The sequence below is a fragment of the Trichomycterus rosablanca genome, chromosome 21, assembly GCF_030014385.1.
Source record: "Trichomycterus rosablanca isolate fTriRos1 chromosome 21, fTriRos1.hap1, whole genome shotgun sequence".
Taxonomy (NCBI): Eukaryota; Metazoa; Chordata; class Actinopteri; order Siluriformes; family Trichomycteridae; genus Trichomycterus; species Trichomycterus rosablanca.
The window spans coordinates 3,219,655-3,239,904 of record NC_086008.1 but is presented as its reverse complement, the minus strand read 5'-3'; the positions used below and the strand labels follow the sequence as shown (position 1 = coordinate 3,239,904).

Below are 20,250 nucleotides of genomic sequence, written 5' to 3'. Positions count from 1 at the left end.
CCATGCCCAGGAGGGTTAAGGCAGTGCTGGATAATAATGGTGGTCACACAAAATATTGACACTTTGGGCACAATTTGGACATGTTCACTGTGGGGTGTACTCACTTATGTTGCAGCTATTTAGACATTAATGGCTGTGTGTTGAGTTATTTTCAGAAGACAGTAAATCTACACTGCTATACAAGCTGTACACTGACTACTCTAAGTTATATCCAAGTTTTATTTCTATAGTGTTGTCCCATGAAAAGATATAATAAAATATTTGCAGAAATGTGAGGGGTGTACTCACTTTTGTGATACACTGTATATTACATATACATTAATTACTCTGAGAACATAAATAGATTGTAGTTATATACAGTACATGTTTATGTTTTTAAAATGCAAAAGTGGTGTGATTGTAGTGACCGAGTCCAGCATGCACATCCTGCAGTGTACAAAAGACAAATGGTGTGAGACGTGAGTGTATGCTAGCTCCAAAAAGCCAAGCATAACCCTACACCGATCAGGCATAACATTATGACCACCTTCCTAATATTGTGTTGGTCCCCTTTTTGCAGCCCCATACACAACAAACTGTGATGCTCTGTGTATTTTGACACCTTTCTATCAGAACCAGCATTAACGTCTTCAGCTGTTTGAGCTACAGTGGCTCGTCTGTTGGATCGGACCACACGGGCCAGCCTTCGCTCCCCGCGTGCATCAGTGAGCCTCGGCCGCCCATGACCCTGTCGCTGGTTTACTACTTTTGATAGATACTGACCACTGCGGACCGGGAACACCCCACAAGAGCTGCAGTTTTGGAGATGCTCAGACCCAGTCGTCTAGCCGTCACAATTTGGCCCTCGTCAAACTCGCTCAGATCCTCACGCTGGTCATTTTTCCTGCTTCTAACATCAACTTTGAGGATAAAATGATGCCATGATGAAGAGATAATCAGTGTTATTCACTTCACCTGTCAGTGATCATAATGTTATGCCTGGTCGGTGTATTTTCCAGACTACAGGTCTCTAGAACAGGGGTTAGAACAGTGTCGGCTGGGCCACAATGGGCCAAAAGTGAGCAAATGCATTAACGTCAAATACAATTAGGCCTCCAGTACAAAAGAGCCAGTTATACCTCTATTCCAGCAGTCCATTTTCCGAAGTACCAAGAATATGCACCTAGAATGTTGGTAAATAAGTTAAAACTCACTTGATTGACAGGTCTAAACCCTTTCTATTTAGGGACATGAACATTCCTCTCTATCTCACACAGTTTAAACAAGCAGTGATGTATGGTGATGATTCTGGAGAACATATTTAGTCATGAGATATCAACCCCAAATAAAACACGTCTTAAAAACAAAGTCTTAATCATCTAAAATACGATTTAAAAGCCTTGATCGTGATCGTGTAGGTCCAGTCTGTAAAATAAAGCAAAACTCGAACGCGTGAGTGCGTCCCACTTTGTCAGACTGACTGTAGTAACAGGTCGCAGAAGGAAGTCAGACATTATCGACACCTCATTCACCAAGCAACAATCGAGCAGCAATCAGACGAAATCAGACAGACTGACTCACGATGCAGAGACTCCTCGAATCAGGAAACACGAGTTTCAGCCGATTTCTCACTTCCATGAGACGGCCGTTACGCAGCGAGGTGAGCGTGATCCTGATGATGCATCTGCTCTCGCCCTTCAGACACATTGTGCATTGTTATTGGCTCTTTCGTCACCATTCTAGCTTCCTTCTCTCGGTGTGGCGTGGGTTTATCAGAGCTCCACCCACACAGTGACCACAGTGACGAGTCACCGGTCAAGGAAACCCCCCAGTTTATTCTTTGGTGATATTATTTTACAGATCCATTTTTTGGACGTTTTGGGAGTCCAGTAGTCCGAAATGGTCCCGGGCTCAGATTTATAATGAGAGATTTAGCATCGTCCTGCTCGAGCCACCACTCCCTCACGGTCACAGTTTAGAGACTGTTCTTGCTCTTGATTGTCTTTCATAGATGCAATTTTAGTCTTTCCCTGAGATCCAAAAATGCACAGCGTCGGGCAAACCCTGCGGTCATACCGGCGGCGAGCCTAGGTGTCACCTAGGGGCGTGTTTAGAAAACACGGCTTTCTTTCACCCACCAGCACAGTCGGAGCAGAACCCGTCCAGCGCCTTTTAGTCACCCAAACAGGATGCAGCTTGCAAAGCTAACAATATAGCAAGGTGGAGGCCAGAGTCCCGATGGAGTAATTAGCGCTGTTAAGTCACGGAATAGGAATTGTATGGCATGATAGGGTGGCACACAGTAACATTGGTCCTGGGGACATGGGTTTGAATCCGTCCTCCAGTCAATCAATGTCTGAAAGGAGTTTCACTTAATTAATGTGAGTGGACTGGGTGGGTGGACTGGTGGAACCCTTCCTCGCACCCAGAGTGACCCATACAGCGCTGATAGGTGGTGAACGCAAGGTCAGGACTGAAAGCGGATCAAAGTTGGTCATCCACAATGCCCTGCTTTCCTCAACAACACCCTCGTTACCCAAATCGACAGGGCTACCCTCTTTCCTTTGCTATGCTACATCCAGGCATCTGTATCGATATTAGACTCTGGAGAGTAGGAGCACTGTCGGGACCCGACGCTGGCCGACCTCTTCTGCTGGCGAATGACGTCGCTGAAAGCCTGGTGCAGAGTTTTGCGAGAGCGCGGCGTCTGCGGCGGCGTCAGATTTCCCGCGTTCTGCTTTTGCTGCTGCATCTCTCTGTAGCTGAGCGGCGTCGGGATGCGAGACGGACTGTTCTCCGGCCTGTTGTCCGTACGGGGTCGTATCCTCGGGCGCAGTTTGAGTTTGTAGATGGAAGGCACCCTTTCCGCCTTCTTCTGCCCTCTTTTGGCTCGGAGGACCACGGTGCAGTCTGCCTCTCCGTTGGCGAGGGTGGGTGGAGGGGTGCAGGAACCGTCGGAGAGGGGCTCGCTCAGGCTTAGACACATGGAGGAGCTCTCGCTGGACGAGTCGTTGTAGGAGCAGTCCTCTGGAGGGGGAGGCGAAGGAAACGAGTAGGGCAAAGGCGGCTCGGTGTTTCCGTTAGTGTTGGTGACGGCCTGGTCGTAGGGCATTTCTGGGTTCTGATTCTCTAGAGGAACGTCGCCTTCCAAGCCAGGCCAGTCTAGATGCTCCTGCTGCTCCATAGGTGCTACAGAATTCGGAAACCCCATGTGGCCCCCGTTTATGTGGTTAGACGAGAGGTGCCTGGATGGGATCAAAGGATCTTCGTCCTCAGTTGAACTGGAGATGGCGGGAAGCTTTCGGAGCCCTCCGTTTGGAAGACAGGATCGGGTCTGGTTGTGCAACAAAGTGGGTGGGTCCTCAAGAGCACAGTTTCGAGCTCCGCCGGTCCGTTTTGTGTCACGTAGGTCCGGCAGGGGTCCAGCTTTTCCTCCGACGTACAGGGAGGAGTTGGAGGAGTTGGAGGATGAATAGGCTGAATCTGTCACATTAGGATCACCGAATGTCCTATAGCCATGCTGCGAGACAGGAAGTGCGGCAATGTCTTTAGTTTGAGGAACTTTGCCCGGCTGCGTGTTGGCCAGGAACTCGGCCTCAAAGCTGCGGTACAGCTCCTGTTCACGTTTTGGGTCCAGTGGAAGGCCAAATCCAATCCCTATATCATCCTGAGGAACGTGGTTCTGGTTCCCGAAGCCTCGTTGCGCCCTCCCTGCTGCCCGAGGTGGATGTGGCGCGTGGTGATGCGGCGATCTTGGCGCAGACCTTGACGTCGAGTGCCGCCCTGGCTGTGAGATGGGAGGCAAAAGCCTTCTGTTTCCGACCGACGGTGACCTGGGTGCAGGGGGCCGCGGAGTCACTGTGCCCTTCTTCATAGGACTACCGGAGCCTGTTTTAAGAGGCGAGCTGGACGCAGAAGAGGGCGCCTGTCTCTTCGGAAAGCTTCCGCTCAACCTAGGTGAACCCGGAGGCGCCTGCTTGGACCTCTGATCGTCATGGGAATCCCTGTGACGAGGAGAAGCGGGCGTGGCATCGCTCCCTCGTCGTGGAGGCGTTTTGCCCTGGCTGAGCGACCGGGAGCCCTGGAACCTCCGCGGCCCCTCTGGCCCGGTCGATCTCCCTCTCTCCATCCGTGCAGCATTACCCTGGGGTGGAGAGGGCTTCATTTTGGCCGGAGAGGACAGAGCGGGTGTAGGCCGTTCCCTAGAGGTGCTGCGAGCTCTGGGCTGGGGAGTGCGAATAGCGGGCATCTGGGTATTACCACCTGATGGGCGTTCGATCACATGCTTGCCTTCCTTCCGGTTGACCAGGAGAATCACCTTCTCACCGTTAGAGCGACGAGACCCGTGAGACAAACGGCCTCCTGTTGCTACTCCGCCCGTTCCTTTGGAGGAGGCATTAGAGGAGTCGCTGTCTCCAGACAGGCGGCGGGTCAGCGGTAATAAAGAGTCCTTATTTCTGAAAGAGGAAGAGGAAGATTTTTAGCTCAAAATAATTAAATACCTGTAAGAAATGAGACTTTAAAGATTATAAGTAACTGCCATCAAACGTTTGCAATAACGTGCGGTAATTTTGGCCTAGCTTCTTTGCCGATTTATTTTTATTGGCTATATTGAAGGGTTTCTGGGCTTGAACTGCAAATTTAAGGTCTTGCCACAGCATCTTAATGGGAATCAAGTCAGGACCTTCATCTTCTCTTTTTTATATCAGAGTTGGCTTGTTTGCTTTTAGATCGATTACTAGTCCAGTACCCTAACTGTCTATCTGTCTGTCTGTCTGTCTGTCTGTCTGTCTGTCTGTCTGTCTATCTAGCTGACTATCTAACTACCTATCTATCTATCTATCTATCTATCTATCTATCTATCTATCTATCTATCTATCTATCTATCTATCTATATATCTATCTATGTCTTCGAAAAAGTTCCACCTTTGACTCGTCAATCCATGTCCACAGAATACAATCCCCAAAAGTCAGTTTTTTGGCAAATATGAGAAGAGCATTTGGGTTCCTTTTGGTCAGCAGTGGTTTGAAGACTGAAAAACAATCCATATAATCCACACACAGTGGTTCAAACACCCTGCAGTAACAGTTTTAACATCTTGATGGTGTGGATGAGCCCCTTTCTCTCTGTTCCTTCGTCTCTTTCTCAGGGTGTGAAATTAGGCTAATCTGCTGTAATCCCGCATGTCTCAGTCTGGCACTGTCAGGGTTAACGGTGCTGAGGAAGTCATGGACCTCCTTTCTGCCGGCTTCTTGCCAGAGCAAACCAGCTGCTAGCTGCCTGCTATTGCTGTAAACAATGATAACGCTGACGCAAAAAATAAATCGGCTAATGACTAAAAACACACAGCGACCTTATCAGTGAAGGTCGGGGCTAATTTGGTACGAGGTAATGTCGAGCTAATGATGGGTGGTGGAACCAGCACATGGTATATAAAGCTGTTTTTATCTCTGTAGACATCTGAGACGTCTGTTTCGGTCAGTCAGCACATTGTGTTGGGAAAACAGCAAACAGAAAAGGCTGAAACACGTCCAACAGACTGTGATCGAATGTTTTGATGTGTAATACGACGCTTTTACCACATGGTGGCATTGCTGGACGGTTGGGCATGACATAGCCAATGTCACCTGGGATTACTGCAGTGAGAGGATAGACTAATTAAGAGACCACACAAGGACACAGACACTTATAAATAAATGTGCATTTGTCTACACACAAGCTTCTCAGATACACTATATGGACAAAAGTATTGGGACACCCGTTCTATTTTTTAATTCATGTGTTTCAGCCACAACAATTGATCACAGGTGTAATTAATCAATTATATAAAGGAAATGAGTTGTTCTAACTTTGCGGCAACACTTTCCTGTACCAGAATAACAAAGCAAGCTCTATAAAGACTTGACAAAAAGCAAAAAACTCCAGTGTCCTGCACAGAGTCCTGACCTCAGCCCCACTGAACAGCTTTGGAATGAACTGGAACATCAACTGACACTTTCTGGACCCACACCAGTGCCCAGCCATACAAATGCTCTTTTGACTGAATGGGCACAAATTCCCACAGACATACTTCAAAGTCTTGCAAGAAGCCTTCTCCGAAGAGCGGCTGTTTTTAATATGGTAAAACCAACAAGCTCTTATGTTTACATTCATGGCATTTAGCAGACACCTTTATCCAAAGCGACTTTCAGTACTGTGACAGTACACAGTCTGAGCAATTGAGGGTTAAGGGCCTTGCTCGAGGACCCAACAGCAGCAGCCTGGCAGTGGTGGGGCTTAAAACAGCGACCTTCTGATTACTAGCCCAGTACCTTAACCACTAGGCTACAGACTAGGTGTCTAGGTGGTCAGGTGTCCAAATACTTTTGGCCATATAATGCATACATTTACATTTTCGGCATTTAGCAGACGCTTTTATCCAAAGCGACCTACAGGGGCTTGAACCAACAACCTTCTGAATACTTAGACCAGTACCTTAACCACTAGGTTACAACTGCCCTACCATATAATGCATACAGCTGTAGCCAAAAGTTTACATACACTTGTAAAAGACAAGGTCAGGATTCAGTTGAATGGCTGTGGAGGAGCTGAGACTGGTACTCGCCCCTCTGCCATGTGCACAGTCCTCAGCTGTATCTTTATAGAGAGCTGTAATGCATACCGAGAGCCACGTTAAGTGCTCCTGAACGCCTGGCCAGGTTGATAGCATGGCCTGGGGTTTGAACTCGAATGCTCAAGAGCTTGGGATATCAGCTGTGATGCGCTAGTGCATTAAACTGCATCACCACCAGAGCGTCTGGACACACTTTTATGTTGAAACATGGGTTTTCTAGGTCATGACCATTTCTTCTGGGCCAAAAATATCCATACAGCAGCATCTATTACTCATTCGGTGGTGAAGTAATTTACCTCAGTCATATGGCCTCTTACTCCTAGTTCCTCTATAGTGAATATGATTGACAAAAGAGGGTCTCTGTGCCCATATAAAGTCTTATGTTGCCTAGACTAATCCATTAGCATTCAAACAGAAAAGTAATCGATCATCTGCACAAACTGTCCGTAAACACAAAATACATGGAACAGTGGTCTCTTTGCCAAGATCTGACATAAACAAAAGTTTCTAAATGAAGATCATTAACACACCTGAGTGGGTTGAACTGGCGAGGCTCTGATCTGTCTCTGGGCAGTTTGGGAAGCAGGGTACCGTTCATTCTCCCTCTGCTCGACTCTCCATCACCCTGGTTTGCCCTGGACAGTCTGGGGGAGGAGGATGCAGAAGAGGTGGGAGCGCCGGGCGCTGAAGGCTCCAGAGAGCGTCGCTCGACGGGTTTATAATGCGGCCCGGGACTGGCCGAACGGGACGAGTGTGCGCTGGAGTTCTTACTGTGGGGGGTCTGACCGCTGGATTTACCCTGCTGGTACCTGTGAGCTGTGGAGAACGAACACACACAACGTTTAAATCACACCGGTGTACAAGCTGATACTGGGAATATAAACTGTAAATCAATAGAGTGAAATAAGTTCAATGTTTCCACCAAGGGCACAGGCCCTACATTCAAAGAAGGTCCATGGACCTCAACCACATAGAACAACTTTGGGATGAACTGAAATGTTGATTGCAGACCAGGACTAAATGGACACAAATTCACTTCACAATTCTATGAAAAGTCTTTCCAAAATACTGGAGACTGTTATAGCTGTTATGGTGACAGACCAGTAAAAGTGCCCACGCTAACTCCTGTCCACCACAAAAGCACCTACAGTGGGCACACAAGCTGACTGGTAATACAAATCCTGTTTTTGCTGGGATCGTGTGGCTGGTGTGTACATGGTTTTTCCTTGGATGTATAGATAGATGGACAGGTGGTCAGACACACCGACAGACAGATAGACAGACAGACAGATAGATAGACAGATAGATTCTAGATAGATAGACAGACAGATCCTAGATAGATAGGCAGATAGATATAGATAGATACAGCTAGATAGATGGATATAGACAGACAGCTAGATAGATGGATATAGACAGACAGGTAGATAGATGGGTATAGACAGACAGGTAGATAGATGGGTATAGACAGACAGCTAGATAGATAGGTATAGACAGACAGCTAGATAGATGGATATAGACAGACAGGTAGATAGATGGGTATAGACAGAAAGCTAGATAGATGGATATAGACAGACAGCTCGATAGATGGGTATAGACAGACAGCTAGATAGATGGGTATAGACAGACAGCTAAATAGATGGGTATAGACAGACAGCTAGATAGATGGATATAGACAGACAGGTAGATAGATGGATATAGACAGACAGGTAGATAGATGGATATAGACAGACAGGTAGATAGATGGGTATAGACAGACAGGTAGATAGATGGGTATAGACAGACAGGTAGATAGATAGACAGAAAGCTAGATAGATAGACATACAGATAGATAGACAGATAGATAAACAGACAGACAGCTAGATAGACGTACAGACAGACAGATAGACAGATAGACAGATAGATTATTAGTGAATTTAATGAAAAATTTAACCATGTTATTAAGTGTATAGAATTTATATCACTTGCTTGATTACTGTTAGAACGTCATTATCAGATCAGTATCAGATCAGTATCGACCGTTACTCTGAGCTTTGATATTATAATTAAACTGACAGAACATCATTCAGACTGAACACACTGAATACCTGGTGATACTTTTCATTATCTGGTATTTTTGATTATATTTGTGGAGTAAAATTTGCCGTGATGCACCGTGGGAAAACGTCATGTCATGTTCCGACAGCGTGGGGATTTCTGTCGGGGTTTCAAAGAATTGTAGTGTGTTTGTGCGAGTTTCTAGGGAAGTGAGGGTGAAGGTGTTCCTCTTCTCCTCTGGCTTAATCACAGCCACTAAACACTACAAGCAAAACCAGAAACTCCCGAATCCAGCGCTGAACGTCAGACAGTAGCGGTGCTGTTGATGTTCATACGAGGTGATGAAGCGTCTGGTGGTCGTGTAGTGCTAGTGAGTCAGGAAGTGAGAGCAGAGGGATGGGAAGTGAGGGCACGGGGGGAGGAAATGAACTCACAGAATGCACTGCAGCGGCAGGGGTCGTGTTTGTCGAGGTAATGCTCGAGAGTGTCCCACCCTCCGCCTACACGCACCATCACGTGGGTCCGTAAGACCTGAGGAGAAAAAATGTAAACACACCTTTATATACCGTTATGTACAATCATACACAGAGCCAATCAAAATTATGAATGCACAAATGGAAGACTGATGGTTCAGATTTATAGTATTTACCATAGTATTAAATCTAGCCTGAATTTTAAGCTCACGTTTGTTCCAGTGCAAAAATAAAGGCACATTCACTACATGGCTGACTCAAAAATAGAAAATATTAACATAAATTCATGGGGCTCGGTGGGTAGCACTGCCGTCAAGTTAACTGGAGACACTGAATTGCCCTATAGGTGAATGTGTGTGTGTATGTGTGTCTGCCCTGCGATGGACTGGCGCCCTGTCCAGGCTGTTACTGTGTGCCTTGCGCCCCCTGAAAAGCTGGAATAGGCTCCAGCACCCCCCATGGATAAGCAGTTAAGAAAGTGAGTGAGTAAATTCATGGGCACTTGGGTGGCACAGCTATAAAGCATGCAAGCCCACCAATGCTGACATCTCACGGCAAGCCGGGCGCCTACATGGACAGCGATTGGCTCGTCTGAGGGAGGGAGGGCTGTAGGGATTCCTCATAACTGCGTGAATTATGACCTCTGCTGGCTGATCGATGCCGCCTGCACAGAGACGGTGCGTGACTCTCCATGTGCGATACAGACCCTCATATGAACCCGCCTGGTGAAGGAGAAAAGAAGTGGTAGACTACTGCACATGTGTAGGAGGGGGCGTGTTTTAGTTACAGCCTTTCTCGGTCAGTGGAGGTCTGCAGCAGTATAGATGGAAATACAAATCAGGGAATTGGATATGACTAGATTGGGAGGAAAATGGGAGAGAATGGAGGTACCCCCCCCCCCCCCCCCCCACACACACACACACATGCCACCCACACCCACTGCAACAAAGCAGGAGAATCAGATCAGTGGAGATGCAGACAATACATGTAGGACATCATGCTGGGCAGTCGGTCATCGGATCAAGCTGAGCTGTCTCACACACACACACACACACACACACACACACGTTATGTAACAGAGCCTTTGTGCATCCCCTTGACTTATTACCATGACAACACACCATTGTTAAGCAGGAGAAACCCCTTAAAGAGAATGAAATGATAAGAACAGTGAGGGACGTCTGATTTACACCGCATGTGCTTTCCGTCCATTCACGCCTTCATTCGCTTCCCATTTAAGGACGCAGACTGAAAACAGCAACATAGCAACACGTCATCTGATGCACTGATGCAGGACGAAGGTAGAAGACACTGAGAAAGACGTCTGTAAAGTACGTGAAGCCAGTGGATTATAGATCCCTCCTGCATAGGGGCGTTTCGGTGGTGCATTAATCAAGTCAAGAGCTTTAATTCTCCACAGTACTACCAGTCTGGCCAGGCACTACTAGACAAATTAGCCGGTGTCTGAGGGAAGGAAGCCGGTGTCTGAGGGATGAGGTGAGGTCCTCCTCATAGGATGTAGACTGACTCTCTGTCAGAATCCACTGCTGTCTGGCAACTGCATATTTTATAGGAGGATGCTAGTCTACGGCTCTCCTTGGTCAGCACTGGGTGGTGCAATGGCATTTATAATTTATATAAGGGGATTGGAAACTTAAATTGTCCACATACTTTGGGCACATAGTTTAGTTTTCCAAATACTGACTTATTCAGTATCAGCATTCATCAGTCCTGCTTTGCTACTGGGCAACTAACTAACTAACTAACTACTTGTTAAACTAAACTTCAAGCCTAGTAGTTAACTGGATTTATGCTACCACCTTGCTACTGGAAATGGTACATGAATGTACAGCTATGTTACACACACACACGGGGCAATTTCTAGTATCTCCAATTATCCTGACTGCAGGTCTTTGGACTTGTATGAAGAAACCGGAGCACCCAGGGGAAACCCAAGAGGACACAGGGAGAACAGGCTGGGGAATGAAACCCAGGCCCTTCCTGCCATCGTGCCGCCCTCCTACAAAGACAAATGATGGGATATTCGACTAACCACGGGAACACAAGAAGAAATCAATGATTACAGGACCGTTGGTCCCTTTTCCCTCCCGTCTCAGAGACAAACATACGTCTGAGTCTGTCTCTCATGCACAGCTGGAATGGGTGCGACTAGGTCTGCTGGCTGGGGAAGTTCAGGACAGAGGTGTTTCCAGTAAGGATCGAAGTGAAGGTCATGCTGTTAGAAGATCATACTCTGACACATTGATCTGATAGCATCATGCTTCGTCAGGCGTCTGTCTGAGAACCGGCCCAAAAGGATCTTGGGAAGATATGAGGCTTTTATGTATGAAGCATTTAACATCATTATCCATCAAGCAAAGGTAAAAGTTCACGTTTAGATTTACCACACGCGGACAAATATAAAAACAATAGAGGGTTAAGGTCCGTACTCAAGGGCCTTTCAGGGGCAACTTGTCAGTGATGGGGCTTGAACCAGTGTCCTTTTGATTACTAGTCCAGTACAGTAAGCACTGAACTACATGTGACCTGCATGCATGCGAACAACATTTACTCAAACATTATAGATTAATAAAAGAAACACAACCCGCCGTCAGGTTCATTGATGCCGGACGACATGAAGTCTATGATGTCTGGTACGGATTATTTTAATCCTGCTGATGAGGTAAATGTGTCACAACACACAGTACATCGAACCCTACAGAGCTGCATAGTCACAGACCAGTTAAAGTGCCCATGCTAACTTCTGTCCACCGTCAAAGTAACAGGACATGAGCGTAGAAACTGGACATTAGAGGAATGGAGAAAAATCTCCTGTTTTCTCTTTGATCGTGTGAAGGTTTGGGCCTGTAGAACACCAGAACACACTGTAGCACAATCCACCTCAATCGTACAGCAGTTTCAGTACCGGATATCACAGGACTGCTTCAGATGTCCAGTCGCGTCCATGGGGTGGTGGTAGGTGGGTGTTCGTAACGTCTCGGTGAATTATCAGTAAATTATCAGTCCAAGATTGTTATCTGAACACATTTATTGGGATTTGTGGAAGTCCTGGGATGTGAACGTAGTTATTATGAAGCCCATGATGCCACCAGGAGGTCTAGGACCAGTTTAGATGTCCTAACTGTGTAGTGTGTGTTAGTGTTACGATGTTATCTGTACTGCTCTGCACACATGATCACATCAACCACGGTCTGTATGTGTATGTGTGCCATTAACATTAGAGAATGATCTCACAATCGTGTGAAGGTTTGGGCATGTGTGTGTCGTGTGTCCATGGAACAGCTGGCACCAGAACACACTATAGCACGATCCACCTCAATCGTACCGCCAGTGGTGTCCGTGCTTGCGTGTGTCAGAGCTGTTTTGACAGCAGATTAGGTGGCTGTTCGTAACGTCTTGGTGTATTATCAGTAAATTCAGTTGATGATTGTGATTGGAACACATTTATGGGGATTTTTGGAAGTCCTGGTATGTGAATCCAGACCACCCAAGAAGGATGGGCCCTGCTGAGTCTGGTTCCTCTCAAGGTTTCTTCCTGTAATTTTAAGGTTTAAAAGTTTTTTTTTTTTTAGTTTTTCCTTGCCACTGTCACCCTCGGCTTGCTCAACAGGGGTTTTTGTATCTGTTGGTTCTGGATTTTGTAAAGTTGCTTTGAGACAATGTCTATTGTAAAAAGTGCTATATAAATAAATTTGACTTGACTTGACTTGAAAGTGGTTAATAAGAAGCCCATGATGACACCCGGAGGTCTAGGACCAGTTTAGACCTCCCAACTGTGTAGTGTGTGTTAGTGTTACTAAAATTACATACACCTACAAAAAACATGAGCAACATGGTCAGTGGACAGCCGTACATGAGCATGGTGGTCATCTCGTTCAAAAGCAATTGAGGGTTAAGGGTCTTGCTCAAGGGCCCAACAGTGGCAACCAGGCAGTGGCGGGGCTTGAACCAGAAACCTTTCGATTATTAGTCCAGTACCTTAACCACTAGGCTATAACTGCATATAATATGGGGACTTTTATTTAAGAATAAAGAAACTAATAAAGTTACATAAAAACTACATTTATTAATCTGCTCTGCACACATGATCACATCAACCATGGTCTGTGTATGTATGTGTGTGTGTGTGTGTGTGTGTGTGTGTGTGTGTGTGTGTGTGTTATAAAGAGCGGATCAAAGGTAAACAGTCGTACCCTGATGAAGATGAGGGCGCTGGAGTCGCCCACTTTGTACTTCCCCTCCGAGACTTTGGTCATGGGGAACTGAGCTGGACATGAACACTGGCCGAGGATTTCACGCACCTACAAACACAGGAAGGAAAAAAAATCAGTCATAATGATAAATAAAAACAGAATGATTGTTTGTTTATTAGGATTTTAACATCATGTTTTACACTTTGTTTACATTCATGACAGGAACGGTAGTTACTCATTACACAAGATTATATCAAACACAGTCATGGACAATTGTGTATCTCCAATTCACCTCACTTTCACGTCTTTGGACTGTGGGAGGAAACCGGAGCACTCAAAGTAAACACACGCAGACACGGGGAGAACATGCAAACTCCACACAGAAAGGACCCGGACCGCCTTCTTGCTGTGAGGCGGCAGTGCTACCCACTTAGCCACTGTACTGCCCCAAAATAGAATGATAAACATGATCAGGACACGGGGGCTCGGGTGGGGCAGCAGTCTAATGAGCTATAGCAAAATGCCCTTACTGAGCTATAGCAAAATGAGTCACTTCACCCCCTTACTGTGATCAAGCATTTAGATACACACACACACACACACACACACACACACACACACACACACACACACACACACACCATCACACTATATACAGTATACAGAGCTTTTCAGCACTTTGGTGATAGGATGCTGAGTCACATCCCTCACCTCCCAGCAACCAAGCTATAACTGTGTGTGTGTGTGTGTGTGTGTGTGTGTCTTGTAGCCATTTTCCCTGTTTGTGTGTGAAGCCTCTTTTTCCCGTTTGTGTAGCGTTTTGTCTTGTCTAAGACAGTACCTGACTCCTCTGTACACACACACACACACAGGTTTTACACACTAATCTTTATTATTCATGCCTAAATGCTTAAAGAAAACACACACACACACACACACACACACACACACACATACACACACAAAGGAAAAACAGCTACACACACCTTCTCCGCTTGTATTGCATAATTTCCTGGCAACACTGATGATGCTGGCATTGGGAATTGAACACACAATTCAAGTGGCTTACAAATACACACACACACACACACACACACACACACACATAGAGACACATTAACTCATACAAATGCATACGAATACACACATTCATACACACACAAACTCATACATACACACATACACACATACAGTGTATCACAAAAGTGAGTACACCCCTCACATTTCTGCAAATATTTCATTATATCTTTTCATGGGACAACACTATAGACATGAAACTTGGATATAACTTAGAGTAGTCAGTGTACAGCTTGTATAGCAGTGTAGATTTACTGTCTTCTGAAAATAACTCAACACACAGCCATTAATGTCTAAATAGCTGGCAACATAAGTGAGTACACCCCACAGTGAACATGTCCAAATTGTGCCCAAATGTGTCGTTGTCCCTCCCTGGTGTCATGTGTCAAGGTCCCAGGTGTAAATGGGGAGCAGGGCTGTTAAATTTGGTGTTTTGGGTTCAATTCTCTCATACTGGCCACTGGATATTCAACATGGCACCTCATGGCAAAGAACTCTCTGAGGATGTGAGAAATAGAATTGGTGCTCTCCACAAAGATGGCCTGGGCTATAAGAAGATTGCTAACACCCTGAAACTGAGCTACAGCATGGTGGCCAAGGTCATACAGCGGTTTTCCAGGACAGGTTCCACTCGGAACAGGCTTCGCCAGGGTCGACCGAAGAAGTTGAGTCCACGTGTTCGGCGTCATATCCAGAGGTTGGCTTTAAAAAATAGACACATGAGTGCTGCCAGCATTGCTGCAGAGGTTGAAGACGTGGGAGGTCAGCCTGTCAGTGCTCAGACCATACGCCGTACACTGCATCAACTCGGTCTGCATGGTCGTCATCCCAGAAGGAAGCTGACGCACAAGAAAGCCAGCAAACAGTTTGCTGAAGACAAGCAGTCCAAGAACATGGATTACTGGAATGCCCTGTGGTCTGACGAGACCAAGATAAACTTGTTTGGCTCAGATGGTGTCCAGCATGTGTGGCGGCGCCCTGGTGAGAAGTACCAAGACAACTGTATCTTGCCTACAGTCAAGCATGGTGGTGGTAGCATCATGGTCTTGGGCTGCATGAGTGTTGCTGGCACTGGGGAGCTGCGGTTCATTGAGGGAAACATGAATTCCAACATGTACTGTGACATTCTGAAACAGAGCATGATCCCCTCCCTTCGAAAACTGGGCCTCATGGCAGTTTTCCAACAGGATAACGACCCCAAACACAACCTCCAAGATGACAACTGCCTTGCTGAGGAAGCTGAAGGTAAAGGTGATGGACTAAACCCAATTGAGCACCTGTGGCGCATCCTCAAGTGGAAGGTGGAGGAGTTCAAGGTGTCTAACATCCACCAGCTCCGTGATGTCATCATGGAGGAGTGGAAGAGGATTCCAGTAGCAACCTGTGCAGCTCTGGTGAATTCCATGCCCAGGAGGGTTAAGGCAGTGCTGGATAATAATGGTGGTCACACAAAATATTGACACTTTGGGCACAATTTGGACATGTTCACTGTGGGGTGTACTCACTTATGTTGCAGCTATTTAGACATTAATGGCTGTGTGTTGAGTTATTTTCAGAAGACAGTAAATCTACACTGCTATACAAGTTGTACACTTACTACTCTAAGTTATATCTAAGTTTTATTTCTATAATGTTGTCCCATGAAAAGATATAATAAAATATTTGCAGAAATGTGAGGGGTGTACTCACTTTTGTGATACACTGTACATACACAAATGGATAAAAATACACACATATGCACACATACATATACAAACTCATACATACACACACCAACTTAAATATACACACATTCATACACACACACACACGTACATACACACACACACACAAACTCATACACACACAAACTCATACACACACAAACTCATACACACACACCTCTGCTTGTATTGCAAAACTTCCTGGCAATGCTGATGATGCTGGCATTGGAAATTTAACACACTATACACACACACAGATTCATACACACACATCAGTGTCTACTTTTGGATCACATGACACTGTTGGTTTGATATTAAGGTAAGGTGTTTAAAAAATCCCAACAACACTGCTGCACCTGCTACATACTATATGCATGTGATGTATAAATATGATGGTGATGGTTGACATTTTGAGGCTTTGAGTTGATAATATATTCACCTGTGTGTATGAGGACGAACCTGATGGGGTATCTGGGCATGACGCAGTAAACAGTCTCAGAGTCGCTGCTGTAAATACACCAGTGAGGTTCACTTTATCATGCTAAAACAAAGCAGCAGGTGGATTGGCGGCTTTGAACTGTCCTAGGTGTGAGTGAATGGATAAGTGAGTGTATTAGTACCTCGACTCGAAACCCACCACGCGTCTAGTCAGGATGAAGAAGTTACTTAAATAAATTTGTGTGTGTGATGACGGCATGGCTAAAATGAGGTGTGTGTGTGTGTGTTAGAGAGCTACACAGATGCTGCAGGTTGTGTTCAGACAGGTTCTTGCTGCTAGGTGGGGTAAACAAAAGACTGAACCTCATGTTTTCTCTCTCTCTCTCTCTCTCTGTCACTCTCTCTCTCTTTTTTGCTCTCTCTCTCATTCTCTCCCTCTGTCGCTCTCTCTCATTCTCTCTCTGTCTCTCTTTCACCCTCTCTCTCTGCACTCGTTTGTTCTCTTTCTGCTGGAACTGCTGTTTACGTGGAGGTTATTCTGGGACGTTCAGCCTTAGTCATAGCCGTGTGCTTACAGATTAAGTCAAAAGTTTACATACACCTCGATGAGTGTACGTTGACCTCAATTCTAAGTGTCTGTAATAAAAATAATAAAGCTTTATTGCTCAGTATAAAATCCTTCTGCTCCCAGAATCGTTCTAGCAGATGTACACTGGTTCAGGAGTTTGGGTGTTGATGTATAGCTCTGTGTCTTTATGCAGAGTACCGGGCGTGGTTATTTTGGCATGTTATAGGGGTGAGCGTGTGGGTCACTGGAGGGCGAGTTCGGTACGTTTTCCACATTACTGGTTTGGCTGGATGATTACGGAGCGGCAGTTGGGATGTTCTATAGTTAGCTTCGCTTAATAGCGGTTTAAGCTGCACTTGTGTGACGGTTGGACGGTCCTACATAAACACCCCATGTGCACATACACACACACACACACACTACTCCTACTCTATCTCCTAACACTAAACACTAAAGTTCTCAAACATAGGGTGAATTACACTAACCCACTACTGCTGGGATCCAGGGTTCTAATCCCAGTGGGCCGGCACAGTGGCTCGGTGGATAGCACTGTCGCCTTGGTTCGATTCCCAAGAGGAGCAACCCGGGTCCTTTTTGTGTGGTCCTTAAATGTTCTCCCCGTGTCTGCGTGGGTTTCTACCGGGTGCTCCGGTTTCCTCCCACAGTCCAAAGACGTGCAAGTGAGGTGAACTGGAGATACAAAATTGTCCATGACTGTGTTTGATTTTTAAAAGACTTGAACTGATGAATCTTGTGTAACCAGTTACTACCTGTCCTGTTATGAATGTAACCAAAGTGTGTAAAACATGATGTTAAAATCCTAATAAATAATATATAATCCCAGTGGTGCTATCAGCCATTCAAGCATCTACCTACAGACATCTCAGCTATGTCTGAGAGGGGCCAAAGTTGAGTTTGGCCACAACCCTGTGATGGACGGGCATCTTTTCTGGGTTGTTTTACTGCCCTGTGCCCAGTGATTCCGGGAAATGGGACCCACCATGACCCTGAGCAGAAAAACAGTGGGAAAGCATGAGAGTTTATTAGTTTTGTGCCACAGTACTTTACTACATCGGTTAAATATTCTGCAATTTGGTTAATTTTTGAAATAAGGCACTTGGCACTTGGTAATTATTTTTGGATAAGGACTGGACGGTCTCTGAAGAGGCAGCAGACGGTGACTTAGTGGAAAGTGCTCAGTGGTAAGAGCCACGACACTCTTTCCTTTCCATACAGACGGATTCTGTGTTTCTGTAGAATCCGTCTTAGTCTGAGCTCTTGGCCTGTCTCTCTCTCTCTCTCTCTCTCTCTCTCTCTCTCTCTCTCTCTCTCTCACTACAGAAAATAAATAAAACCCTTCATTACCGGCTTGTGTGCAAAGTCTCAACAGCTGCTAATGCCATCACAATAAACGGTTCTGTTTTAATACTCTTCAAAAGTTCATAAAAGCAGTCGTGAAATAAAGTCAAATGTTTATATTTACACAGCAGTCCGGCGATTTCAGCCTTTGTTTTTCCGAACCCGTCACCAGTGACGCTGTTTGCAGTTGAACCAGCGTTCCATTGTTTACATTTACGCATTTGGCAGATGCTTTTATGCAAAGCAACTGATACGATTCAAGCACCTGAGGATTAAAGACCCGGCTCAAGGGTGTAACAGTGACAGCTTAGCTTAAGCTGACCCCACAAGACTACTTTACCCCAAAGAGGATGGGTCCTGTTGGGTCTGGTTTTTCCTTGCCATTGTCGCCTTTGGTGGCTCAACTGGGTTATTTTTGGTTCTCGAATCTGTACAGCTTTTTTGAGACACTGGGTCTGTCTGAAAACCTGGTGATCTCTCTACATAGATAAATTATTAGATTCCTTAAAATGCTCCTACTGAGATGCCTTAATTCTAAGTGATAATCCCACTGAATAACAAGGGAGCGTCTGACGCTTCCTTAACGGTGAAGGCAAAATGACAAATATGGCGGACAAATGCGGAGCAACCAACAGAGTTCTTTTCGATGTAAATGAATTCTCAGTGATTTTTAATTTGTATAAAGGTGCATGTGTCGTTTATTCTGGCTCATAAGTCAATGTCTTATTAGAATCAGCTGCCCAGGTAGGTAGTAGGCAGCAAGGCAGCTCACTAGATTATCGGACAGACCCAACATCTCTCGTAAAAAGTGCTGACAATTCAGCTTCAGCCAGAAATCCACCCAACCACAGTCCTTCCTTGTGTTGTTTGTTTTTACTACTGCAGTTTTTCCTCAGTTCCTCTGATCTCTCATCTTATCTGAGCCCCCGTCAGTAGAGCTGGACGCCAGTCTGCAGTATAATCTCTCCTGCTGGTCTCGGTGTTTCCTGCAGTGCTGTTCCACAGACCCCTCTGGGCCCTGATACAGCTTCAGGAGGAAATGCGAGATCCTTTATGATAGCACCTGTATCTGGGTCAGTCATAAGCAGCTCCCTCACGCTGATCTGAGATCAGCTTCTGTCCTCGTGCTATATAAGGGTCAGAGTGAAGATTTTTAAAGTGGAGCTGATGTGAGATCAGTGTTATTGATCAGGTTCTGGAGAATCTGAGGTGGATTGTTTTGGAAAACATGACATAGTTTCTTGATAAGTGCACGCACGACAAGCCTGAGATGATTTAGAAAAGGCCGAGTTTAGTGGGACTTGCATATATTGTGTACGTGTTTGATCCTGAAGAGCAAAACTAGCCTTTGAGAATTTGAGTAATCAGGGACAGAAGTCTGGACTGTAAGTGTTTTATTAAACCATGTTTTTATTTTTACACAATCGTTCTCCCAATACAGTTGCCTACCCTCCCCCCAGGATAAATGCTAAACTAAAGGCTAAAAAAAAAAAAAAAAAAACACTATTATTTAGTTTTCTAAATAAAATGAGGCTGCCCAGAAACACAGAACAATGGCTGGATGAATTCAACCACTCAGATGAGTCTCAAACCAGTGGCTCTGTCCCAAACCTCATACTACTGTATTTATTTATTAATTAGGATTTTATCATTATGTTTTACACATTTTGGTTACATTCATGACAGGACAGGTAGTTACTGCTCACACAAGATTCATCAGTTCAAGACTTCAGTGTCAAACACAGTCGTGGACAATTCTGTATCTCCAATTCACCTCACTTGCACATATTT

The 20,250-nt window shown here is 45.5% G+C and overlaps 1 protein-coding gene across 1 annotated transcript in view; it reads right to left on the bottom strand.

Moving 5' to 3' along the window:
• Positions 1-1,363: 1,363 nt before the first annotated feature.
• gas2l1 (growth arrest-specific 2 like 1) overlaps positions 1,364-20,250 on the bottom strand; it is a 34,447-nt gene continuing 15,560 nt past the window's right edge. The window contains exons 2-5 of the mRNA XM_063017933.1: positions 13,315-13,422; positions 9,062-9,158; positions 7,124-7,409; positions 1,364-4,436 (exon numbers count right to left, since the gene is read on the bottom strand). Of these exons, the coding sequence (XP_062874003.1) occupies positions 2,552-4,436; positions 7,124-7,409; positions 9,062-9,158; positions 13,315-13,422 (2,376 nt within the window). The 3' untranslated portion in view covers positions 1,364-2,551. The remainder of the gene's footprint in view (positions 4,437-7,123; positions 7,410-9,061; positions 9,159-13,314; positions 13,423-20,250) is intronic.